Genomic DNA, 27892 nt, shown 5'->3' with positions numbered 1-27892 from the left:
TCTTTATTTATTTCGCTCTCAACCGAGCGGTTGAGGCTGTGAGGCGTGCGCACTGGAGAGCAAGTCAAGTCGTGCTGGACCGGACTGACGCGCCAAATCCTCGCAACTCAAACAAGAGCTGCTGACGCTTTTGGAGAATAAAATCATGTCCACGCATGATGATGGCATGTTCTCGTCTGCATAGCTGACCTCGGATCTCTAAAGTTGTATTTTGAAAGACTACAAGGCATGGCTTTTCCTTTGACGTGCTTCTTTCTGTCTTGGTGAGTGGCAAACTCTCGGACTTTTACGCACGACGAGCGCGCTGTTTTTCGCACCACTTGCTAAACTCCTTTCTTATTTTTAAGAGGTATTTTTTGCTTTTGCTTTTCCACACGTGCTTTAGTTACAGCTTATGCGGCGCTTGGGGAGCGCAGCACACTGAGAGCAGCATCTATTTGGATAACATCACGCGCATATTGGATAGACTACTGGACGGCTATGACAACAGGCTGCGACCTGGATTTGGAGGTATGCTTAAATACACTTGAAATCATAAATCACCATTAGCTTGTTGTTACTGGATAAAAGTTAGGCCAAGTTTGCGCCTCCAGGCTGGTTGTGAATATGACGTGTGCAAATGCAGCCATTTGTTTGAGCGTGAAAATGAAGCCATAATGTTTTTTAATCAGTGCTACAGTGAAGTTGCATGCAGCAAAACTACAAAATCCATATTAAGATTACAGTACACGCTACTGGAAGTACCAAGACTGCAAAATCACAATATTTTTTCCCGATAGCCTTTCTTTAAAAACAATATAAATACGACATACAAATATAACAGCTTCTCACATTATTTTTATCATGGAAATTATAAATGCCTGACTGCCTTTGCTGTAGGTCCAGTGACAGAAGTCAAAACGGATATCTTTGTCACCAGCTTTGGCCCAGTTTCAGATGTGGAGATGGTATGTAAACAAGCATTACAAAGTTCTTTCATTTGCTGCTTGTCATGCACATGCGTGTTGTCTCAATCAGTCATTGTGGATACACAAGAGCGAATGTGCACTATTTATTTATTTTTTTTCCCTGTCCCTTGTAACTCAAGTCCTAGCCTTCATTATTGCAGCATTTGGGCAGATGTCATTAGTGCAGCTTAGTCGGACTTTAATCTGTCTGACAATCCCTCCGTTAGAGAGAGGGAGAGAGATGTAGCTGATGTTGGGATGGACGGGGATAGGCTGCTGGCTACTCTTGACATGAGATAGGCCGAGCCAACGCTATATGTCTATCGAACATGATGCTGCTGTTTAGAGCTTTTCTTGGAGACTTTAAAGCCTTGATGATAATGATGATGATGGTGAAAGATCTATTTACTGTACAGAGGCAAAGGGGGAGGGGGGCAGTTCAGTGAGGTTACCAATTTGACCTCAAAACATCCAGGATTTACTTTTATTTAAGACTTGCTGGCTGGAAACTTGTGCTAATGTTTGCGGGTATTTTAGTTTTTTTTTTTTTTCCCCAACAGACTTTACAGGAACTTTACTGTCACAACTATTGAGATGAAATCCTAAAATGATGCTGGGCTGTTTTGATGTTGTGTTCAAAAATGAATTTAAGGAATATAGTTACACTCACTAGCTAAAAGATACAATTTGGTAATAGTTACGATGGTAATACATAATGGTATTTGAAGTAGTATAATTGGATACAACATTATAGTAAAATAAAAATAAAAACAAGTGCTCTTAAGAAAACATTCAACAGCCCAACATTTGTTTTAAATGTGCAATAATTATGTAGGGAGGACTGAAAAGTTGAAGTGCATCCAAATGTGGCAAATTTCAATACATAAATCAGACACATTGCCAGCACTCTGCTCAGCAGGTTCCAAAGAAACCATGGCTCACTCCCCATCTGCCTGTCTCTGCAGGTTACAAAGGTAGTGGCATCATCCAAGTCATAGTAAACAAATTGTAAAAATTCTACTCGTCCTCAACAGGAATACACCATGGATGTGTTCTTCCGGCAAACGTGGATCGACGAGCGCTTGAAATTCGAGGGCCCTATCGAGATCCTAAGACTCAATAACCTCATGGTCAGCAAGATCTGGACGCCAGACACGTTTTTCCGTAACGGCAAGAGGTCCATCTCTCACAACATGACCACCCCCAACAAGCTGTTCCGCATCATGCAGAACGGAACCATCCTCTACACCATGAGGTAACGGCGGCGTGGCCAAGACCAGAATAGATGGAGCCCTGGATAACAATTCAAACAAAAAAGCATTCCCCCAAAAAAAGGATGCACAGACTCGCGTAAAGCCATTCCAAAACAAAATATGTGCCATCTGATGGTTAAAGCAGCCTTTGGATGGCAATTCAAAGAAAGAGAGAGATAACCTGGAAGATGCGATGAAGGGCAGCAGCTCATATTTCCCCCAAAATAATTGGAACATCCGAACGCATAATGTGCTTTTGTCAAATTCCAAATTAATGATGTGCTGCTTTCTGCATCATCATTTGAAGTGGAGTTGTCAAAAAAAAGCACATCCCTATTGCGGCTGGATTTACAAGACATAGTTCGAGACGGGACTGAGATTTATAAAATCTTAAAAGTTTCAAATGTGAGGGAGTCATTCTCTTATCGTTTGCATTCTCTCAACAGTTACTTTTAAAAGTCATTACATCAAATATGAACTATATTCTTCTCTATTCCGACAGATTAACTATAAATGCAGAGTGCCCCATGCGCTTGATGAACTTCCCAATGGACGGACACGCATGCCCACTCAAGTTTGGGAGCTGTGAGTTTTTTTTTTTTTTTCCATTCTTGTTTTGTCTCTGTGACAGCTGGTGCCACTCTGTGTGTCACTGACTAATTGACAAGACACCCTTCATAGATGTCAATTTGAAACGCGTGGCTCATTTGAGCAGCTTTGAGTCTGTCATCGTGTGTCACTTTTTTGCAAGCTAGTAATTAGCAAAGGAAAACAGTTGGGATTCATTGTTTTGATTTTTTTTCCCTAGTATGTTTTGTTTGCACAAAAACATGACTATTTGGTGCCAAAATGATTAAAAGCTCTCGTGATGTCTTCTCTGCAGATGCTTACCCTGTCAGTGAGATCATGTACACGTGGAAGAAAGGTCCTCTGTCTTCCGTCGAGGTGCCGCAGGAGTCATCCAGTCTCTTGCAGTATGACCTCATCGGTCAGAGAGTGTCAAGTGAGAGGCTCAAGTCCAATACAGGTGAGTCAAGGTTGAAGGGAAATACATTTTGGAGTCGATTTTTTTTTCCCCTCATTTGTTCAATTGACTTCAAAAGGGCAACCTCGAGTTGACTGAACAAAAGGTACGGTCGGGTGTGCAGTTGTATCTTTGAAGATACATAAAATGTATCTTTGATCAATTGCAGTCTTACAGTCCAAAAGTTGAGAAATGAGGACACAGCATCAGGAAAACTTTGGCGTTGAATATCTTCCTCATGTGGACTTTGATCATTCCGGGTCCCTCTTCTTGTCAGATTCCTCATTCAAAAATAAACAACTTGGAATGGAATCAATTGGCTAACCACAAGAGACAACTCTCAGTATATTTTTTCTATTTCAAGACAAGTCACAAGTCTAGTCCAGAATGGAAGTAAGCAGATCTTTGGCTTCTGTTTGTGTCTCAGGGGAATACGTCATCATGACCGTCCACTTCCACCTGCAGAGAAAAATGGGCTTTTTCTTGATCCAGACGTACATTCCCTGCATCATGACCGTCATCCTGGCTCAAGTCTCCTTCTGGATTAACAAGGAGTCAGTTCCAGCTCGGACTGTGTTTGGTAAGAATTCTTTTAACTTGACTTCAAACTCAGGTGTGATGTCAAAGACGAAAAGGTTTCTTTTTTAGGTGTTCAAAAAGGCTAAGCCAAGTAGTTTTCAATTTTCATTCCAGCTCCCAGAAGTGTTTCTTAAAGTATCTAGAAGTCAAATGGGAAAAAAAAAATCTGAACGTATCAACTCAACGCCCACAGTTCGACCTCACCACATTTCTCCTTCTGTAAACTTTAAGCAGCACAGTTACCAGCACACTCCTCCTGAACACTGATTGGTTCTTAAAATAAAAACCTTGCTAGCTCATGCAAACAAAGTCAGAGCATGATATTTTTTAACCTTTCTTCATTATCTCTATTCCTCCTCCACAGTGGTTGAGCTGAATTAATTGGGAATAAATGTCCTTTTTGAAATTGCTCATGCAAAGGGCTGAGAGGGGGAGGATGTTTATACTTGGCCCGCTTCTGAGCACTCACAGGTTCCGCTCGCTCACATTACATTACGCTACAGTTGCCACCGAGCTCTAGCCTCAGGAGCACAGCGCGCAAGAAACACCCAAACAGGGAGAGATAGAGAAAGCGAACGGCGATAGAGAAATAAAAAACCTTCTAGACAAAGCAAAGAGCAAATGACTGGAGAAATGTGTGAAGGTCTACAAAAGGAAGAAGGCGAAGTAGGTTTTTATTTAGTGCGCAATTCTGTGCCAAGTCATTTGTACTCTTGCATTCCCAATACAAAAGCATACAAAGGGTGAGCTGGAGTATTACGTTTTCACATTAAGTGATTTTGGAACATGACGGTTTAATAATTCATAATCAATAGAGTTGTTTTCCTTGCTTGGCACTGGCTGGAAATTCGGCCCGATACTTTCGTTTTGGTAAGGAGGAGTTTTCTTGTCATCATAAAACCCTTAGCAGTCCAAATGGGTCTTGTGGAAGGTTACAAAGCAACCCCAGATGCCAAAGTTGGTCTAAAAAGTTGACATTGTTGATTAGGGAAAGTCATCCATTTGTGATTGTTTTAGTCTGTACATTGTGCAAGGTACTTTTAATGGCTAAGAGAGCTTCAAAACGGAGACGCAGAGAAGCTATAAAGCACACGCAGAGTACATTAAGGCTACTGTATATTGTGGACTGCATCGTCAACATCCGCTCTAAAAGCTTTAAGTCCCTCAAGCAGAAGTCTCCCGAACTTAATTGAGTGCATTCTAATTTGTACCGTGCTTTTTTCCCCCCCACTACAAAAGCCCTTAAACGCCCCAAGCATTTCATTTCTGTCCCGTCTTTATATCATCAACCTTGTCCTTCGCCCCCTCATACTCTATTTTGCTTCCTTCTTGCCTCTCGCTGTCGGCCTGACAGGCTTTCTTCAATTGCCTTGGCCATATTTAAAATAGAGAGCGTCAGCATTGCTTGAGGAAGATGTACGGCTTTTAAGGAGGTTTCTGTCCACTTGCTGAAGTGATGCCTCACAAGAGAGGCATTATTAAGTCACATTAGGCACTTTAATTTCCTGGGCTGCTAATGAAATCCCAAATTTGGTAAAAGCCCGGGCAGTAGTCTTCAATTACCCCCCTTCCCATTTTTACTTCCACAATGAAAGTCAATTAGATATCTAATTCGTTAAAAGTCCTCTTAAAGGGATGTCAGCAATGTTGATTTGTCCTCATGAGGATATTCGATTCAATGGGCTAAAATATGTCATGGATAGATAAGCACGGCACGACGATAAAAGCTCTCCACCAATCAATGGTTCCGTACACAGGTATCACTACCGTGCTGACCATGACCACGCTCAGCATCAGCGCTCGCCACTCCCTCCCCAAAGTGTCCTACGCCACAGCCATGGATTGGTTCATCGCCGTTTGCTTCGCCTTCGTCTTCTCCGCCCTCATCGAGTTTGCGGCCGTCAACTATTTCTCCACGCTGCAAGCTAATCGGGAGCTACGCAAGGCGGCGGCCATGAAGGCGGCGGCTCAAGAGGCCGCAGCTGCGGCTGCCACCCCGGCTGCCAGCACGGGAAATGATGGAGAGGTCTCCTCAGTAAGTGTCAAAATCACCCTACAAATGATCTGTGTCCAATCTAAAACTTACAAGCAGTATCCCAGAATATCTTTTTTTCTTGTGGGGGTTGGCTTTGAATGTATTGGGCACTAGAAATGTAAAGTGAGGTTTAGTCTGGTTGGTAAATGCGACAATTATTGAACTGATTTTCACAAAGCTTTGTGGAAAAGTGTCATTTGTGGAAGAAAAGAACAAAAAGCAGATCTGGAACTGCGTGGAAAGTGAAAATATGCAGAGGATGGTTTCTATTCTCAATAGAGTTACAGTAGGTGGTTAACTTAATTGCTTGTTAGCTCGATGATGATGTAACATTTTAGCTGTCAGGCTGATGACGCTTCTATGCTTGGAACATGGCAATTTAATTTTACCACTCTGAGGAATTTGGATTGATTTTTTTTCCACAAATAATCTTACGCCATGTCTTCAGTATCCAAAGGATCTTGCTCGTCTTTGCAAAGGCAGCATTATTTGTACAAAATCATATTAAATTGCGTCGGCGTACCTAATGTCGAGGCCATTGAATTTACAAACATACACACACACTCCCACCTCGTTCATAAGAAATTCATGACAACCTTGCTCGAGTTTCTCAAAACCTCCACAAGCACACGGAAGTTTGCACCGACTCACAAGCGAGTTGAACTTTTTTTCTTTACTGGTTGGCTGCTCTGCTGCACACTGTGTTCTACTGGCTACCGCTGGCTATTTATTTTGCCTTCACACACTGCCCATGCATGCACTTTATCCATCTCCACTTTATCCATTTCCATTCAGGAGCGAGCATCCCTGTATAATCTGCTGCACAGCCTCAAACACATATACACGCTTGCTTCTATATGCACTCGCTGACTTAATCTGGAGTATTATGCATCCCACATCCATACAACACACTCATCCATTTCTAAAGTGATTTATCTATTCATCTAGCCTGAGTATATCCATCCTCCTCTCCTCTCCGGCCGCCCAGTTACTGTGTGATCACTACCGAGAGTGACATGAAGAGACAGCCAGTCGTCGTCCCTGTGAATGGCGCTGCTGAGGATTATGTAAGAGCCATAGATTAAGGGAATATCTGCGAAGGGAGGGCACCCAACACACCGGAAGAGGAGGCCGGCCTGGGCCAAAGACGCATAGATACATGCAGTGGGGTTTGTTGTGTGCGTAAGAGAGTTGCAGTGAAAAGAGCTGAGTGGGAGGGAGGCTTCATAGAAAATGACTGCTTTCACCAAAATATGTAGGAGGGCAATGAAAGGAACGCGAGGAAAAATAGCAAGCGACCGCGGGTAGAAGTAGCCGTCATCCAGTCACGATTTTTAACATGACGACTTGTTATGGCTGCAAGGGAGAGCCACAGCGGGAAAGCAGTGATGATTTTTTGACAGGTCATGTGATATCATTAAAGGAAAGATGTTGTTAAAAGTTTTTAGGTGGTGTATGAGTTGGGGATTTACTATCGTGATGTATTCTTGGACAGGGAAAGTCAGATTTAGCTTTGGATTTAAGTGATGGTAGGTGGCTTGACTTCTTTAGACAACAGTGCTTCTACTGGTTGAAGGCAAGTAGTGCAGTGTGTTTGGTTTCAATAGCTTTAAGCAACCCAACAATCAATTCCGCATGACAGAAATGTGGCAATCTAAAAGCGTCTTAAGGCAATATCTGTCAGGAAGTAATGTTGAAAAATCTTGTTGGTGTCAACACGTTAGATGTTACAATATGATGAAGTGTAACAACACTCTCATGTAAGATGCTGTATAAAAATATTTGTAGGGCTAAATTGACAGTCTCGGGATATGGGCGGCTTTGATGGATGGTAACAACGCGCCGGCTACATTATGTGGATGCATTTGAAGGAGCCTTCAAAATTGGAACGACTTATTCTGATGTAAGTGATGTTCAAGGAAAAATTGGGTGGAGGCTTTAATTGGAACACCACACTGGGGGGGAAAAATCATTTCAGTTCTTGACTAATGAAAAAGAAGACTCCACAATAATCCCACAATGACTATAATGGTGCAAATGAAGAGGCAAATTCTTTCCCCAAAAACAGATAAATACTGTGTCAGTGCATTCTCAGTATTTACATGCACATAACTAACTTTCCACAAGCGTGTTGACGCCCACTCACCGCCCACTCAAATGACCTCCCAGACTACACACATTTGCAATAACCTTATTTTGCACAACCTACACATACAGGCACACAGAACATTTACATATCGATTGCAACTACCCCCGCACACACAGTACACATACCCAAACAATATATTCATTTGTCCAATAGTAAGGGACCATCTGTGCTATGCCAGCGTGTGTGTGAACAAATATAGAGCAGAGGATAAAGAGGAGCGCATCCCACTTGGATTTGACCAGCAAGAAGCCAACCAAGCTAGTGTGTCATCATTAGAAAAATATTCTCTTTGGGATCCGTTACTATGTATAGTACACACACATGCACACACACTACAGTGGAATTGATCAACAGACTGGTGATGGAATTTATAAAACCATCTCATGGTACCAAACACAAAAATAAATCTCCAAATCTCCATCCTAAAATAGGGACCGATTCAGACCAATGGAATAATAATAATAATAATAATAATAATACAGAACTGATATAGATTTTCATTCTGCTGCTGCTGCTGGTATAATCTGGTAGCTCCAAATTTGTTCTATTCCTGTGCTAGTGCAGGTAAAGATTCTGTGCTGTTTTCTTTGGATTATTGCGCTGGCTGGCTGGCAGTCTCGCTCTCACGCTGACTCTATCTACTGGCAACATGGTGTTTTTTGACCCAATTCCCAGAAGTACTTTGGTTTCTCTCTCCGGGATCGCTTGACTCAAACTTGATGAGGCTCGCTGATAACCACGTGTCAATAAATATGCAGGGATGTGTTGAAAAAAATGTCGGAATGTCCCTTAGAAACAAACAAACATCATTTATTCCCTTTGTCGAGCTTCTTGACGACTCTTTATTAATATTTGAAACAAAGTTTTTACATCCACACATGCAGGGACTAAACCCAACAGTTGCCTGAATAAGGCATTAGCATCATCAAGAGCATGTTTTGACTTGCAATGCTCTTTTTAATCTCTTTACTATTAATATTGTAGTGATTAAAGATATTTGATGTCTTATTCCTGCCTCGGCGTATTGTGATTAGATGCAAGAACTCAAACCCAGCATTGTTTTGAATGCCCTCATGTCACGTCATGCAAATTTCTGTCTTCTCTCTAAGGCGGACGCCAGCAACGTGTTGAAGAAGAGGATGAATTCGGCGCCCCTTTTCGAACGGCCGGCCAAAACCTTCCCCAACCCGCCTGTTAACGCTCAGGCCTTCCTGCAGCAAGGCTCCGCCGTGCCGGCTAACAACGTCCTGACCGGCACGAGTATCATCGACAAATACTCTCGCATTCTCTTCCCGCTTTCCTTCGGCGCCTTCAACTTGGTCTACTGGATCGTGTACCTCACCAAGGACACCATGGAGATGACCAGGTGAACACATGGCATGCTTGCTACTTTCAAAACGCTGCTGGGACTACTTTACGGAACTGCAATGAAAGCACTCACGACTTTGTTTTGTGTGCGTATGCATGCAAGTGAAGTGTCTCCTTCTCCGTTAAGCATTTCTTTTTCTTTCAAGCATGCATTGTCTTCACCTGGGACTTGAATTTATTATTCAGCAGCCACACAATACTCCTACGCTTTCATCGCTAATTAGTCACCATATGGCTTTTTCGAACAGCAGCTTCAGCTACACAGTGTAACGTGTACGCGTTGCTATACAGGGGGAAAAAATGGCTCTATATTTGTTATTCAGTGTTTTGCTAGCACTTGCAGCCTGGAGGTGAATTTGCTTTTACATGTACAGTGAACTACTTGATATGAAACAGGGTCACATAACACACTACATGTACGAAAGCAACATTAAGCTACGCTAAGATAAGCACTGTAGCGATAGAGTGCCGTTGGAACTGTCCGTGGTCCTGAACGCATCAAGCTCAGGTATTTAGATCCTTGATCACCACCCGCTTTCTGTGGTGCAATAAAGCAGCGTAGCAATAGAGTGCCGTTCGAACTGTCCGTGGTCCTGAACGCATCAATTTCAGGTATTTAGATCCTCGATCATCAGAAACGTCAGCAGGAATTTAATTCAATTCAATTCAATTTAATTAAACCTTTCCAAAAGAGACTGGTGCCATATTACTGTTGATAAAAATAATTCTGCTGCCAGCCCTGCGTGATGGAGGATAATGTTAGACAAAGGGGCCGTCCCATTTTATATTCAGAGTTTAGGGATTTGGGTTTATTATGACTGAAATGACCAAAAAATAAAATCAATGAAAAGTGTCTGTACATTTCTCAGTTTACGAATTATGACACAAGATGATGGGAACATTTTTTTACATACATACATTTCTAATTGTGTGGGAGGTGGCGCTGATGTTTTATTTCACTACATGAAAGGGTCAGTATATCAGAAACAGCTTTTGAAACGATCTCAGCGGATTGTTCAACTGTCTACAAATGCATACAAAAACATAAAAAAAGTAAAGACTTTCATCCAAATCTAATGTACAAAAATGCTCCCCCCTACAGACTGTGTCTTAAAAAACACATTTGCTTTCACATAAGAAAGCGAGACGTGACATCCCACCACAGACACGACAAGGTTTATAACGATTGCAGCTTTTATGGTGTCATTATGGCAAAAGCAATGTGTATGTCTCTCCCCCCCCCTCTCCCTTTGCAGATTAAATGAGGCTGTTGCAACATCAGCTCAATGTGTGGTTTGACACTTAGCCTGAATGCTGTTCAAAGGAGAAAAACTGTTTATGATGCTTGCGTGTTGGCAGGCTTGTGTATTTCTCCCACCTACAATATGTGATGCACACATTCATGTGGGCATATGTGCATCATATTCTGTAAGGGGGGGGGGGGGGGTATCTGGGTCCCTCCCTCCCGGCCCCCATATGGGATCTATGGTTAAAACTCAGACATCATATGAGACGCGTGTAACTTGACATATTGGCAGTGGCATCAAGAATGGCCTGCTCAATTAATCGAATTTTAATCATAATCGCGATTTTGGCTCCAGACAATCTCAAAATTCATATAATCGACGACAAATTTGGTGTTTCCGTGAGCAAGATAGTGGTGCTAGATAGATATAAAGGCAACAAGAGCAGAGTTTTTCCCAAGTCTGACTAGTGTATGCTTGTGTGTGAACCTACATTCAATCAATACAGGCGCATTGAAAACATGCAAAGAGAGTGTTGAAAGGATAACCAAGGTGATAAAAGACCCGGCGGCCTAGAGGTGATAGCTTCAAGTCCCCAGAGGCGTTTCAGGCGCTAAGCGGACCAGCCACTCCAAAGCAGCACTGCACGCTTGCTTGACATTGTGATCGATTGCACTTGAATTATCTTCACAGCAAACGTCAGGGTGTTTAACATGAAATAAATATCAAATGCATTTGATTTTTCTTTGGATGGAGCTTATTTTCAACTTGTAGACTGGCTGCACACCGAAGACAGTGTATGTGCGCTCATTTAAATACGTAATGCGCTGTAGTATTAATCATGACTAATAATAAATTAAAAGCGTCGATTAAATCACGGGAAGGAAGGACGTAGTGTTTATCTCATTTGCAATCAACGCTATAGGTAAATTATCCATGCTAATTAGCGTCGTGCTAATCACATGGATGGGTTAAATGCAGGAATCAAATATTGCAGGGGATGTCAAAATTAGTTCATGACAAAGTCTTCATCTCTTATTTAGTTTGGGTTCCATCTTGTTTGGCAATATCATTAGGAACACCCGCGCAAAAAAAATAGTTATTTTGATTGAACATTTTTTGGGTGATCATAATATGGATGACTGAGAATCTACACACATGACGATTTTCTTTTTTAGCCAGCACATTGGGATTTTATTTTTCCCTAATGTGACAGCAACTTCCAAATGGCTCAGGCAATTACGCTATTAAGCTAACGATGAACAATATATCTTTGTGGTTCTAATTTGTACAGCGGGCTAGTCTTTAAGATGTCTGTGCAAGAGATGTGGCTTTGTATCTCTGTTAAAACATCTCTGTGGACTTTACAGTTTACTCGCGTGGGCTTGCGGGTACTCCGGCTTCCTCCCACATCCCAAAACAACACGCGCCTTAGGATAATTAAAGACTCTAAATTGCCCTTGGGTTTAAATGGGGATGCCAAATGCTTGTTTGTCCTGCCAGTTGCTGACCACCAGTAGCCCGACCTTGGCTGCGATCTGCTCTCGCTCGCCAGCAAGTCTAACGAGACCAGAAAATGTATCGTTGGATGTTTCACTGTTGCCATTTAAGATACATTCACATGGACAGCGCCGCCCACACTGTTGAGTCTCTGACCCTAACATCCATCCACGTTAAACTCTTCCATTAAGCACAAACAGACTAAAAGCATGCCCCCCCTTTTTTTTTTTTGCCATCTTTTTGTATGTTTGCCCCTATTAGCACAGGCCCTCCCGCGGGGATAAACTGGACCAGAAGAGTCCCGTCTGTTTATGTGAGAGTGTGTGCAGGTGGATCCCTGTATGCGCCTTGTGCGAGAAAAGCGAACAAGTGTGTAAATGTGCCGTGGCAGCAGCAGTAGCGCCGACTGACTGGAGGCTACTTTCATGAATAGCGCCATTCAGAGGATGACGTGGAGGAAACAAATTTGCTGAAAACACTTCCTTCCATGAGGGGCCGCAGCTGGTGGATGCACTGGTGGCGGGATGCTGTGTGCGCGCGCATGTGTTTGTCTGCCATCTTAATTGCCCATCAGTGCCAAGCTTGAGGAGAAAGAAACACTTCCCTGTCATTGCTGGTAAATCAAAATCACTAAAGGCGCCTTCCAAGTCTTTTTTTTGCAAGTTGTGGCTTTTTAATGATCGTTCCATTACAGGCCAGCAAGTAGCGATCGGCGATCTATCATTCTCCCTAGGCCACGTGGGCCCCCGGGGAATGGTTCTATCCTCCCGGGCGTCACTAGTTCTGTCTGCACGTGGCTGCGTGCTTGCGTGTGTTTGTCACGCACGGCTGCATTTCTCAGTTCACGCTTAAGCGGAGACCGGCCGACTTTTATTCTTTCAAAGAGGAAAGCGCACTCAAGTCACTTCCTGTTTTTCTGACTTTCACACGCGCTGCCGTTCCTCGGTTGATCTCCTTAATGGGCAAGTCAAGTAGTGTGTCGATTTGTAGGACAATATAGAGTGGGCAGTGCCATCTGGTCATTTGAATGATGTACAGTCGTCGTCGCCTCCACTAAAGAGGACAGATTGCTTAGCCCAGAGGTCAAACGTTCAAGAATTAGTCCCTCCTTTGAAGTCGCCACACATTGAATTGGGATTAATCAGTCACAATGGAGTCCCTTAATGAAAAGGAATGGATTTACAGTAGTCCCTCAAGAAGTCATATCATTTGGATTTTTTGGGTGGGAAGTATACAAAACTTCGTTTGAGGCCATTCATCCGCATACAAGCAGCATTACATGTGGAATAATGTCTATTTTTATATCCGAAATTAACATTGATTTATATTTACTGCACATTCCAAGCATCTTCATAATTAACTCAATCATGTATGATGCATGCAATTTTTAGCAGCAAAATAAATAGAGTATAATAAATAGCTTCAGAAAAAAATATTCATTCGAGTCCTTGGTTCATTTAAAGAAATTAACATAAAATAAAACCTAAACACTGTTTATTATGTTTTTTTTACTTTTGTACACGTTTTTTATTTAATGTGCTACCTTTGGGATGACTGAGAAAAGACCACAATCATTTTTAATCCGAGTTTGACTTGCTCCGTTGGGTTTTTGTTCAAACAAAACAAAAGCAGTCACAGGAACGCAGTCATTCACTAAAACATGTTTTTCTCTTTTTAAATTGGTGCCAGCCACCCTAAACCGCAGCAGCCCATTTTGCTGGAAAAATAAGTGAAATTTTATATGTGGCTGAGTTTGACCAAACTTTGTTCGCTAAACAACAACTAAAAAAGCACAAAAAGGGGTGGGAAGGGCTTTGCCGGCAGCCGTGCAAGATCGGCGAGTGAAAAATGTCTCTCGCCGATGTCAGCTTCCATCTGCTCTGACATATCAAAAAGAGAAAGAGGAGGAAGGGGGAGGAGGTTTGAGCTCGGCAGCAGAAGTTTTCAGACAAAGTTCCCAGCAGGCAACGCTGGTGGAGGTGGAACTGACAAAATTTGAAATTTCAGAATTTGGCCTGTAATGAGCTTGGGCTGTTACATCACTGCTACTGATGGCAACCGAGGAGGGAGGTGTTGCCTATCGGACTGGGCCAACTCGGTGAATTATTAACGTTGAAAACTTTTCATAGACATACAGCAGCACTTTAAAATGTTGGACACACTTTCTCATTCAATAGCATGAGAAAATGTATTCAAACTTTGAACTGGTTCTGTCAGACAGTGAATGTTTTATCATGACAATTTCAACCTGGATTTTTTTTTTTTAATCACACTGGTCAACAGCAGATTCTAATCAGAGATGGCATTTTGTGTTCCTGATGGCTTTTACTTTTTTTACTTTTACTTAAAAGTCTTGCGCATTGCAAATTTGAATGATTAAATCCAGTTGTATTGTACTTTGAAGCAAAATGCAACTATATGTATTTAACAAATACCCTGTGCTGGATTTTTTGAATCAAACGATCATGCAGAGGATGACATAATAGTTTAACATTGTGCTTTTGCTCTATTTGTTTTCCAGGGACACCGTCTGAATGCGGGGAAGGGCGACATCACACAGATGCAACTCCATAGACACACATACATGCATACAAGAGTGTGACCTCACCATTCATTGTGGGTGTGTGTGAGATGGCATGGCGAGAAAGTCTCTTATAATGCATTGTACGTCCCTTTTTAAGTTTACTTTCGAACCACAACAAAAACAAAAAGTGTCTTTATAGTCAATGCCAATTTAAGCCTGAGATGGGACTATTGATGATGTTGAATGATAGCAAGGCGGAGGAGCAGCAGGCTCTGCTTAACTTTTGTCATGCATGTCCACACTCAGTTCATGAAATTCTGCACACGTTCATCATCGCATATTCATTTTCTCTTGTCCTTTATTTATTTAGTCATTTAATTTTTCGATGGAATGAGTGTACTCCACGTAATGGGCTGACTTATCCTCTCCAATTATCACTTCAAACTCAATCACATCATTTCCCCCGGTGGCTGGCAGCAAAGAGGGCAGGAGGGAACATCTTTAAAACAAAACATTTTCAAGTGGCGCGCTTCCACGGCTACTTTGCGCAAATGTTGAACATTTGGGCTTTTCATTTGCAAAATGGAAAAGGCAGAAACTGGATTTAACTCATTAAACAGGCATGCGTTGGGAAAATACTGCAGGGCAGGGTGTTTAACACCAACTAATGCAAATGAGCGCTGATTTATATATGTATAAAAAAATATAAAAATCAACACACACCAATACACACGTGCACACACACGAATATAGTTGCAAGATTGTTATATATACACAGTTATGGTAAAAAAAAACAATAGTATTACCTGAGTAGAGCGAATGAATAGGTTTTCCTATCTGTATATTGATTTTTACCTGACGATGCATGCATGTAAGTCAAATTGGGAAAGTGTGGGCATGTGCATTTATGCGCTGTCTAACCCCAACCCTAAATGTAACCCTGCTAATAAACGGTGAAACAAAACCAAGCCACGGTAAATGCATGCAGTCATTTTGGGGGGGCTGGAAGTCTGATTATAAAGAGTTCTATAAAATACCTTAAAAGAAAAAAAAAAAAAACTTAACAACAGAGCGCACAGTACTGTTCATACACTCAAGCTTCTCTGTATCTAAGCAACGGCGTATGCACACTTGAGAAAATGTTGATTGTCATTCCTCTTGAAAAATGTATCCAATTATCACGCTTTTTTTTTTCTATAAAACGTGTTCGCCAGTTCTTAATTAAGAAGACAGCTTCTGGCTTCTTGTTCTCATTTAACAAGGAGCAAAAAATAGAAACCTCAACCCAGAATCATCAATTATCCAGAATGTCAAAACATGTTCATTAGTAATCCACTTGTGTGGATTATGCCTAGTTTACAATTAAGTGGTAGCATGTTGTGCTGTGTAAATGTGCGCTGCTTCACTACATTCATCATCCTGTAACTTTTTTTTATTTCCTCATTAAAGTCTCCTCTATTAACACCGGCACCTTTTCAAATGACAACTCTCAACACAATGTCCCAAAAGATATGCACAAACACTCCGACTGGATATTAATAACTTTCTAGAAACCCCATACACATATAATTTATTGATTAAATAAAATATGACGTTCTACTCTTAGTGCTAGCACTAACAAGAATAATATTAATAACCATTATCCTATTCACAAGTTTTTTTTATTCCTCTATGTTGGCATGATGAATGTATGATAAATGTATGATGTCTACTGTGTAGATCAGAGTAGGTGTGATCAAAATACATATATGTATTCTTAGTTCTTTTATTTGATTAGTTTGGTCTTGAGATGCACAATAATGTCACGCGTTACACAATGACGATAAAGGCATGTAATCATAATTGTAATCATTAAAAATGTAAAAGTGTGGTTAATTAGATTAAATTAGGGAGTCAATTTCATCACTATTTCTATTAGTGTCTGTAGCAGTTGTTCAACAATTTGATTTATTGCAGAACATCATTAAACTTTTAAAATTAACTTTATTTTTATTTGTCACTTGTAAATACTGTTCAATTTGTATTAACATGATTAATCACCCATTTGTTGTCATTGTAATTATTTGGATTTTAATTTTACACTATTTGTTTTTCACTCACACTATTGCATGCACTTTTTTATTTTACATTTCTTTTATATTTTTCCACTTTATTTTACACTAATTTGGCCCTACATAGAGATTGTACCACGATAGAAACAAATCATTTGAACTTAAACACCTTTCTGAATGCAACAACCTCCATGTCTTTGCCAATAGCTTCTTATTAGTATGTCTAATAGGGCTGACATTTTAAAAGAGCCAAGAAAAAGTATACATTGATGTGGCTAAAAGCAATTTACTCCTCCACAAAAGGTATTTTTCTCCACGTAACCTCTTTGCTCTGCTCTTTTTTGTTGGGGGGGTGGCTAAAGAGATCATTGGTTGTCCTCCTAATGCATCCTTTGTGACCTTCCATCTCCAGCAAAATAAAACGTTAGAAAACAATCATGAGGAAGAAATGGATGAATAGTACATGTATATGTGTGTTTGTTTTTATTTCTGATTATTGGATGTACCTATGACTCCAGGAAAAGCACACTTGCATATACAAAGTTACAAACTCCAGTGAATACAGAGAATTAACCCCAGAATTTATATTCTGTCGTTCTTTTAAAACAACACTGTCACAAGTATCATATTGATTTTGTCACTTTCATTTTTCCACAAAATCAAGGACCCTAATGACATTTTGCATTAACGTGTGTCTAGGTAAAGGCAATATTTGAATGCAAAGTGAAACCCTGCTTGATAATAAGCTGCACTTGTAAATGTTTTTGAGTCACCACAAGCCTTTGTACTCCAGGCAGCTCCATTTTTTTCCCCCTGCAGCATTGGAAAAACAATTTGTGGTCCCTGTTGAGTGAACGTTTTCCCCACAAGAATGCTCAATAAAGTCAACATTATTTTTGCTGTCCCACTTTGTACAAAAACTACAAGAATGACAGAGAAAACTCTTGCAAAGTGTTTCTTTCCAATGGGGAGCTTAGTCATAGCCAGAAGTAATTTCACCAATTACCACTAGATGGCAGATATCTTAGTTGCGCTTACACCGGCTTTTATACTGTCCGATACAACATTGGCAGAACTAATATTTTTGGAGTGAATTTGGAACGTTATGGAGGACAAACATAGCACAATAAAATTAGAATCTTGAGTGAGTTGATTTTTCTGAGAAATTTGTTGTTTTTTTAGTTCAGCAGTTTTATGCCAACCATGAATATTAATTTTATGCAAGTGAGCAGGCAGGGAAGGCTCCCACCCACCGACCACAAATACTATATATTCTTCTCTTTTTAGTTTCTGAATAAAGACAGACAGAGATGTAGATGGTGCATCCATCAAGTATCAATAACTGCCGTCAATACAAATGAATGACTCATCATGATGAATACACTTGCAACACTTGAGAACAAATTGTGGCACTGAAAGACCACTACAGCCTTGTGACTGCTCTTACGTAAGAAACAGATTAGCTTAACACAATACTGTATGCATAAATCTATATGCATGCATCCACACGCACATCGGTTTAATTCACTCAACCTATTGTGCTTCAATCCAATTTGACTCAAACGTCATGTTTGTTATGAACATGGATGCATGCATTTACTGGCCTCTCTCAGTCTGGGTCACAAAAGTGTAGAGTGCCACCTATTGGTGGTGCACAGCCACCTCTCTAACAGCCTTCTCTTCATCCGCATCCCGTCCCACAATGATGCATGGTGGCACTCGACAACTCCTACACACTGACTCACCATATGTTCTTTTTTTGGAGGGCATAGAGAAGACCCACACAAACATTTATGCACGCAAACTGACATGCAGGGGGAGGAGTATGAAAAGGATCTATGTGGGAAAAAAAAAAATCTGATTATATGTGATGCCACCATGCTATAATTGTTCACTATTCCCATTATGTTAATTCATATTTAATTAGAACACAACAACAAGCCATGCATTCCTCCAATAAAAGTGTAATCTGTTCATTATTTTTACTTTAAGAACATTTTAGAGCGTGCCGGTCCCTTTATGCCTCACAAAAAGTTTTACATTTAATTTTGCACAGTGTGTGCAGACGTATAAAAGCCTCCAAGACAGACTTTCCACCCAACCTCAGTGAGCGACCGCTAAGTGAGAAACTATTACTTCCTACGGGGCCTGTGATAACTGAACATCACTTTTAATTCACCCCTCCAGCTTGGCGGTGGCGGTGAGAATCAACTTTTACAGCACAGGTGATACTTGTGTGGGCTGCGGGAGGAAAATAAGAAAAGTGTCTTTCTCCCAAGACCTTTGACCCTTGCCCCAGGAGGATAATACTGAACCAAGACGCCTACTCAACAGCTGCTGTTATGATCCTCCACTTTGGAAGAATGCCAAAAAGAACAATACAGCACCAACGTGTCGCCATGAACAGCGGACGTTATCGTAACCATCATTAAATTGTCATCTTTTGCATCTGATTGGTTAACCAAGAGTGGAGGAAACAAATGAGGAAAACCGCTTGAAGTGAGATGTGCAGAAAACAGAACCAAAAGGATCACTACCCTCGCCTCTCCAAAAGTGACTCCCGAACACAAGCAGTGGTGTTTTATTTGGCCCGGAATGCAACAACTGTCATTCATTTAATTTGTTTCCATCTCCTTCTCCTAGTGAAGGATGTATCACGGTGTGGTGCTCACATCTCCACTTCCATTTGCTGGTGACAGCTCGGTGCGTGAGACAATGGTGAAGAGCTTTCAATTGCTGTGAAGAATCGCGACTCGTCACATTTCAGCTGTATGGAATAAGAAGAGCAGTGATCCGCAAAAACTATTTTTCCGGTTGGCGCACGGGCCCAGAAAGTGTTAATTGTTATTAACAATGTCACATTCGGCAATGGAAATGAAGAATCGGCTTACTGAACCAAATATGATCTATCTATAGTATCTGTGGGTAGCCCTTTTGTGTGTAATAGTAACCTCCGTTATAAGTGGAGTGAAAGGTCATTCCTGCTTAATTTGATGAGGAACTTCCTGTTCCGATTAGACCTACACTGAGGGGCTGTTTAAAAATAACCACACGGAATCTGTGACAAATGACCTCCTTCCACACACACTGGCGCTCGGCACACACAGAATGCCAAAAGTGAGTGTGTTTAAAAGAAGATGAACAGCTTGGATTAAGTCTTTTTTTTTTCCATCTTCAAAAAATGATGACGGTTGAAAAACATATATTATTTTTTTCATTTGCAATGACTGTGACCATCGAAACGAACATTAGGTGTATGTAAACATCAAGCCAATTCATTCCAAACAGGCGGACATGCATTGTGTACACTATGATTGTCCGCAAACTCCTGACATTGCGGTAAAAGCATGAAAGAAGCGAGAGAGAGAGAGAGAGAGAGGGGAAAAAAAACATTCATAGTGAGGATTAGCGCAGTAGGGGGGGAGAGTGTCACGGGGTGGGAGAGAAGGAATGACAGGGAAAGCCAATCTGTACCTAGAGAGGAGTCGTGGCTATTAAGCAGCTTGCTGTGACCTCGACATGGAGATTAAAGTGCAGATACAGAGTAGCGTTGTGCAGATGTGCTTGCACATTAATCCATGGCCGTAAGAAACACGCTAACGATGATATATATGCTATTTAATGAGAGGACCAGGGGCAGGCACAGCTACCATGCTCATCACCTAACCTGGTCACTGACTTGCCATCAAATGATTTCAAGCCATTTATCGCCAGTGGCGACCGTACGTGGCCACCATGATTTTTGAATTAAACGTCTCCAGCCAGGCTGTTTGGCAGCAGGCAGTCAAGGGGAAGAGCATTTTATGGCCAGGAGATGCTGCCTGCTGCCTTTATGGTGGTGACAAGTCAATGCTTTTCCAATTAAATCTTGGCATTTTGGAATATTGTAAAGCAGTCAGGGAAGAAGCCCACTGAAGCGCTTGGCTGGATAAGTTATGTCATCCAATGTCAAAGCACATATAGAGCGACGACCTATGTAAATTTAGAGTCTACACTGAACCTAATAAAAATGCGCCTTTAGATTTCCATTCAACACCGCTAAGAAGATTAATGATATGCTTAATGGTTTATTGAGTGACTATAATATACGTTAATGAAGAACTCACTGGGGTTCGTTGACAAACTACATGCGTGATGAGTTGGTAGTAAACATGGTTCTGTTGGATTTTAAACATATGGAGGAGAACTGGGGGTGGCACAAATATTCGACCTGAAGAAAGTGAACTCTAAATCTCCATGGTAACCTAGCCGAAGAGTTTAGCCGTTCCATCTGTTCCTTCGCCAACTTTGAGTTGAGATTCTCCTAAAACTATCTGAGAATTGCTTTGAAAGTGATCAAAAATATATTATAAGCTCACACAATAAAACATCTCATAAAAACATCATTCAAATGAGACAATTCCCATTCATTTGATTACTTAACGATTAATTTTATGCTTTGTAATAATGTGACTGGCTTGAAAAAAATGCATTGTACAAAAAGGTATTTAATGACATCATTAGTCTGGTTAAAAGCGGGTAAAGCTCAGTGTTCAGTGGAGCACGTTCTTCATCTCATGGAGAGAAAGAACTGAATTAGCAAAAAAGTAGAAGGAACAATAACAGATGGTTGGCTAAAAGTGGCTATTTGGCTGAGTGGATTGATGCCTTCCTGAAGTCTTGGATGACTCAAACACTTTTAGATCAGATATGGCAAAACTAAAATAACAACTACAATTGTTTTCAAAATGATTGATGTGGATGAGTGCAAACCCTATAAAAGGATGATGAGTCACTTTGCCTCCATTTAAAACAGAAATAAAAATGACTAATAAGGAGGGGAAAAAAAGATTATTATTATAAGATTATTATATTATGTTAAACGACTTCATAACCGGTTTTGAAATGACCTAAGGCTATTCATTTTGTAAATTTAATTGGTTGTGGTACTTTTGCGTCACTATATCCTGTTAGAAAGGGAAAAAAAAATGTCCCTACTGCTTCACAGATTGACGTCATCGGTCACACACCAAATATCAATACTTAATTATTTTTCTTAATGGAGCGTTAGCCAACACAACGCAGATGTGTTATTTAAATCCCAGTCAGAGGGCCCACCCTCGCGGAAACTCCCAGCGGAAAGCCATAATTTCGGCTACACTTCAAGTAAATGTGTTGCTTTTCCAGCTGAGGGCTCAGCAGTGAGTCACTTAGGCGTGACGATACATGTTGCTATCCATGTTAAAGCTGACGATTTTGACGATTAATCGGAGTCCCTCGTGTCCTCGAGACACCTCATCCTGCTGCAGTCAACAGCCAGCCATTGACACAAAGACAACTGAAAATGATGCTCTTAGGTAGTTCTTAAAGGATTTACGCAAAGTTGAAATGAATTAGTCTTTTTTTTTCCCAGTCCCACACTTTAATTAAATGAGATAGTGAATGCGTATGAATGAGTAATCTCATACAATACACAGAACTGTAATGACATTCAGTAATGCGCAAACCTTGGCTAAAGGCAGGTTAATATAAATTGAACACCGCCATCGATAACAGCCCTCCCACATATACGTTCCATTAATCCTTTATAATAAGGCGTTTATTGACATAATTGGAAAATGCATAGTCTGAACCCCTGAAAAGCTTTGGAGAACATTCTTACTCAACTCAACAAAAATATAAAAATATATAAAATAAAAATAGAGGATTATGCATCCATGAAAATATTTCATCTTTCATGATTGTGAAATTAAATATATTAATATCCGATCCAGGATTCATAAGTGCATTAGCATTTGCTCAGAACTAAAACTAATTTCAAGTGTTAAAGGGTCACGTTGTTCTGTTTTAGTGGCATCTCCAAAACAACAAAAAAAGCTTCTTGATGGAGGAACTAAGACAAAAATAAAACCTCATCATAAGATTTTATTGTACAACAAAACCCAATCCTTTTTTTTAGATTTAGAACGTAATTGCTTGGTTCGGAAACTGTGATGAAAATACTAAATTAGAAAGTGAATTGGTTGATTTCCCTAGCAACCGTATCCTAAAATGTCTCCTTTATCAAATATGAAAACCAATTTGTAATTTAACACTCAGTGAGTTTAAGATGACGAAGGAAGACAACAACATAGTGAACGCGTTTAAAGAGAACTCAATCGGACATTTTTGTTGCTGGAGGTCACAGGGTGGACTTTGTGTATACAACAAAAGTGCAGCAGTGGGTGGATTTGCATGACCAAATTGAAAGCAACATCTAAATAATCCCTTTTGTGCTCACAGTACGATGAGGATTGACCCCCCCGCCCGCCCCCGATATTAATTAAACAGCATTTTTCATGGTGACATACTGACTATCATAATCCCTTTCTCCGGTGAAACACAAGAGGGAGCAAAATGTGGCATGAAATACAGGCAGAACATTTTTTTTTCTTCCGCTCATTTCCATAAGGACGTGCACTAACTACTTTATCGTCATTTATAAAAAAAAAGAAAAAAATTACATGGTTATACAATATGCTAAATACTGAAAGACAAACTGTGAATGAGAGCCAAATGTGGGAGTGATATTGGAAAGTTGAGAAAAATAAAGTTCCCGAACAATCCTTTTGGGGTAAAGAGAATCCTGCAGACAAGCCTCGGGAGCCATATCAGTTGTTCTTAAGTCCTTTGAGACACAAATCCAATTAGCAACTGTTATAATTTTTCATAAGCACGTGTGAAGCTGTGAGGACGAGGGATGGCTCGGACAGACGGACGGACTGATAGATGGATGGACAGATGGGCTGCTGGATGCATCAGTCAGGGAATGTGAATTACAGGGAAAGAATGGATACAAGGTCATTGTGCCAACAAGATAAGTGAGAGTGGCTAAGCGAAGAAAGTGAATGATATGTGAGACTGCATTTGTTAAAAGCGAAGACTGGCATAAGATGGTGGCTTTGCATTCGTCAAGGTCAAGCAGATAGTTTTTTGCATTTAAGACTGAATCATGATTTAGTTCAAGTCGGCTCAGGGTCAATGTGGTGTTAGCCCCTAGTTTGTCAAGAGGACATCAATATTGAACTGGTCACTGGTGACCTCATACCGTTCTGCAATCTAATTATCTTTCTTGAAAACACCACCGTGCGCTTTCATATGCATTCAGGAACAGCCACAGCGCTGTTCCTCATAAAAGCAAATCTACTCTTTCTACCCATCATGCTTTGCACATTAGAAATTACCACAGGAATGCACGCGAGGACCCCGTGCAGCCGTATTCCGCATCAACCAATTTCCTCCAATGTGCTGACAGTGCTAGGGTGAATACTCGCTCCGAGGGGAACTTTCACGCCAGTGTTGACTTGACATATTTCACATCAGCATAGATCATTGTAGGCCTGACACTCAACCCAAACAAAGCATTTCTTTTTGCCATGCAAAGTGCAGGAAGCGCTCATCACGCAAATCTGTTGGTCATAAAAATAGGCCCCCGTGGAAATGACTTCCAGGCAATTTAAACTAAGCAAATCATAGAAAATAAACGGCCTCACATTTGACATTTTTGGCATGACGAGGCAATTTTACTTTTCATCTGGATATATCAATCTCGGAAAAAAACTCAAGTACCATACTGTATATGGAAACAACTTTGTGTGTGTCTAGCAAAGTCAAAACATAGGAAAGTCAATTATTAAATTACCATATCTGCATGAACAGCATAGTCATTTAGTGCCATCCTAAATCCCCCCCCAAGCGCAATATTAAACATGGAATGTCACAAAAAAAGTGAATCTTAATATTTTTTGTAGCTAATGCTGTGGTCTGGCGAATGTATGCGGACTCATTTTCTTCCACAATTAAAATGTAATTAAAAATCAAGACATGCATAGAAAACTTTAATTATTTGGCTTGGGCCTAGTGATGCTTTTAACACCCGGAACAGTTTGGACGGTCGGCGCATTGTTAAAAAGGAGTCCAATCTGCCGTCTCAGCAGTTGATGTGTTGTACGTGTCATTGAGGTAGACACTGAAACATTACCTGAAAATCTTAAAGAGCTCAGGCTGAGAGTATAATTTGCATGCCAACAAAAGAAGCTTTTGGGGCATTTGCAGGCCAAAATATCACATGATAAATTATTACACACAAAAAAACCCCATTCCTTTAACGTGGAGCATCTTAAATTGGGGGGCATAACAAGGCGAAAGGGCCCTAGGTGTCTCACACAAATCTTCCTTCTTCCGCCTAGTTTTGATGTGCACGGACCCCGCAGGTCACTCAAGCCATTAATATGACCAGTCCCAATCACAGTCGGAGAAATGCCACAGGTGGAGGAAGTGCGATGAAAGCACACGAGGGGACAGAACTGTCGGACACGACAATGTTCTTGGCCTTGGGTTCACTGTGATAAATGACGAATCAATCACCCTCTGAGTCCAATTTTTTTTCCCCCCCCCATCAAGTGACCATATTTTTTCCAATGGAAATTATACCAGTGTTGGTCTTATTATTATAATATATATATATTTTTTTTTAAATATTTTTTTATAATCAGAAATGCATGGTTCCCACCGAGTGATGGTGCGATGGTGTTGGGTTAATTGACGTGTCTAAATTGTCGATAGGTGTGAATGTGAGTGTTCACAGTTGTTTGTCTCTTTGTGTCCTGTAATTGATTGGCCAATTGCCTTTTGCCCGGAGTCAATTAGGATCCCCCACACAAAAAAAAGAATCCCAATCTGTGGTATAATAAGGAGCATATTATTGCTATGGCGATGCCTATTCCCAATATTAACTTATCATCAGTACCAACCAGTTTTTACACTTAGCCACCAGCGATGAAGCCCTCAGCACACATGAGGTCCGATAGACGACACTAGTCCAGGTCGGGGAATTCACAAGGGGGACTGACACTTCACAGAACACGAAGCTACATCTATTGTTTGGGGCACAATTACAGTACATTCAGCACGGCCACCTAAGCTGCCATCACACCTTATTACCCCCGTATGCTCCAGTGAGCACATCTCACTCATCGGTGTGCTCGAGTGGCTTCCATCAATCATGCTCAAGCAGCTGTGGAGCCCCAATGCGAAGCTACGCCACCAATTTATGACGAGCTAATGTAGCCTAAAAACTGTTTTCGGCCTCTATGGTATACCAACACAAAGTTGAGAGGCAATCCCAGCTGGTTTACTTAAGATATGTTCTACGCAGTCTTCGACCAGTCCTGGAGCCTGCATGGCTACACAAAGTCATACACAACATTGCATCGGCATCCATCTTCATTAGGCACTTAACCTTGGATGTGTCCGTTGAAGCATAGATGATATGAGATAGCGCCAATCTAGAGATCCATGGTGCACTTGGAATGTGTGTTAGTAGGCTTTCCGAATCTGCAGCAATGCAACACAGACTTACACTGTGTGTGTGTTCATGTTTATGGTATATATACGGAGTCTCAGCGTCTCCCGGGGGGTCGCCGGCAGGTCAGCAACAGCTTTGCGAGCTCAACATATCATCTCCCTACACTGTCTGGGGAGTTGGGAACAATAATTAAAAATATTCCTTAAAGGGTGCTTCTAAGTAGAGTATATGGAGGTAATCCTTTTTATATAGTAAAGCACTACAGTGAAACCTCCAAAGGTTACACATTGCAGGGATGCTGGTCAGCTTGTTTAAATAGTACAAATAATTGAAAACAAAACAATCTGAACCAAACTATGATTATTATTCCAAGAATAATTTAAATCTAATTAAATTCACACGTGTTCATAAATTAAAAAGTGTTCATTTGAGATCATGAATGATATAACTTTTCTGCTACGCGCTACCTAATTCCTTCTATTTATGATAATAGAGCCGATTTCGATGTAATGGGATTGGATTGAGGTCATGATTGTCTCTCTTACTGACTTGCCAACAAACTAATTCATACAATCATTTAGTGTCTCTGACTATGAGGTGAAAAGAGGCTAAGTGCGCTATTGATTGCTGTGAACGTTTGTCTCGCACTTCCCGCAGCACAAGAACATTCCACAATAACCTACAGTTGCTTTAAGAACACAAGCAGCATGGCAGCGTTTGACATTGTGTTATATGACTTCAATTTTATGATGGTGTTTTATCCAAAACCAATAAAAAGCAAGCTGTGTGGTTTGCATGTCTGCCTCAAGAGTTCCTAATTATTTGAGTGTGGTTTCTATCAATACTCCTGCTTCTCTCGACATTCCAAAAAAAACACAATTCATACTCTAAGTTGTCGATACTTGTCATTAGTCCATACTGCAATTGAGTATATGGGCTTTTGCTCAAAGTCAGCAAAAAAATCCTCTTCGCCTCCAATGAGGACTAATGGATGGATTGAAATAAAAGCATCATACATTATCACAGATTCAGGAAAGTTATTATCGATTTTTACAGCAATTTTTATTCAGTGCCTGTCTCTTTTTCACACTTGCTGACAAAAAAACACACAAACACTCCCACACTTCCAGAAATAGAAGTAGCAACAGTCTTTGCAATTTTTTTTTTTTGTCAACCCACATGTTGATAATGTCACCTTGTCCTGGTGTTTCATTAACTTCCGACAACAATCTTGGAACGCCTCTCGCTCCATTCGGGTTAGAGGCTTGTGTTACATTTGTGTGATAAAGCGTCAAGTTCGCAATGGCAGCAATTACAGACGATATGAATAAACAAGTTGCATTGAATAGAGGAAGTATTTGAAGTGGAGCGACTGAGCGACGGAACAGATGGTCAGCAAGGATTTGAATGCTCGGGACAACCTAAATGGTTACGCGTTGGTTGGCTGAATTGCAAGATTATAACCACTTGTTATGTAAACTGACAAGTGAGAGTGAGGAGAAGCCCGCCTCCATCTGCTGTGACGTTTGGGCCCGTCACGTACGGTGAGATTTCACAAATGAGCTAACCAGAAGAACAAAATCAAGGACAATATTTATCTTGAAAGAATACTATTCAATAGGACATCACGAACAACTTAGACATTGAAGTGAGACTGTCTAGCTATTTCAAGTATTGTGCTAAATGATTGTGAGATCTCTTTCAAACAAGCTGCAAGGACTTGAAGACAATTGCGACAGATATTTATTTGTTTGTGCTTAAGTGCGTGTTTGGCCTTGCACATTACGAGACTTTGTATGATCATTGCAAAGTGCCGTTTTGTATTTTCTCTTCCACTTGGAGCTTTTAGTTCATCTGCTGGCTGATTGAAGGAAGTCGTGATCAATGTTGAAA

At 40.8% G+C, this 27892-nt stretch overlaps 2 protein-coding genes across 3 annotated transcripts in view; one reads left to right on the top strand and one right to left on the bottom strand.

Moving 5' to 3' along the window:
• gabrb2b (gamma-aminobutyric acid type A receptor subunit beta2b) overlaps positions 1-27892 on the bottom strand; it is a 197919-nt gene that overhangs the window by 38298 nt on the left and 131729 nt on the right. The gene's annotated exons all lie outside the window — the stretch shown is intronic.
• Positions 10-17578, top strand: gabra6b (gamma-aminobutyric acid type A receptor subunit alpha6b). The gene is made up of 10 exons (XM_088398673.1): positions 10-263; positions 386-510; positions 880-947; positions 1982-2202; positions 2703-2785; positions 3084-3227; positions 3652-3804; positions 5561-5838; positions 9097-9353; positions 14621-17578. The coding sequence occupies exons 1-10, from the start codon at positions 229-231 to the stop codon at positions 14631-14633; spliced, it is 1377 nt and encodes a 458-aa protein (XP_088254799.1). The 5' UTR covers positions 10-228; the 3' UTR covers positions 14634-17578.

The sequence above is a fragment of the Syngnathus floridae genome, chromosome 15, assembly GCF_059516105.1.
Source record: "Syngnathus floridae isolate MCC-2025c chromosome 15, RoL_Sflo_1.0, whole genome shotgun sequence".
NCBI classification, from domain to species: domain Eukaryota; kingdom Metazoa; phylum Chordata; class Actinopteri; order Syngnathiformes; family Syngnathidae; genus Syngnathus; species Syngnathus floridae.
Note: the sequence above shows the minus strand (reverse complement) of the source record. Positions and strands in the feature narration are given on the sequence as shown.

What these genes read in the sequence shown, in the direction of transcription:
- gabra6b (XM_088398673.1), top strand. Translation starts at nt 229, where the DNA reads ATGGCTTTTCCTTTGACGTGCTTCTTTCTGTCTTG. An exon ending in ACCATCCTCTACACCATGAG is followed by an intron (nt 2,203 to 2,702) that starts GTAACGGCGGCG and finishes CTATTCCGACAG; the next exon opens with ATTAACTATAAATGCAGAGT. An exon ending in ATGATGGAGAGGTCTCCTCA is followed by an intron (nt 5,839 to 9,096) that starts GTAAGTGTCAAA and finishes CTTCTCTCTAAG; the next exon opens with GCGGACGCCAGCAACGTGTT.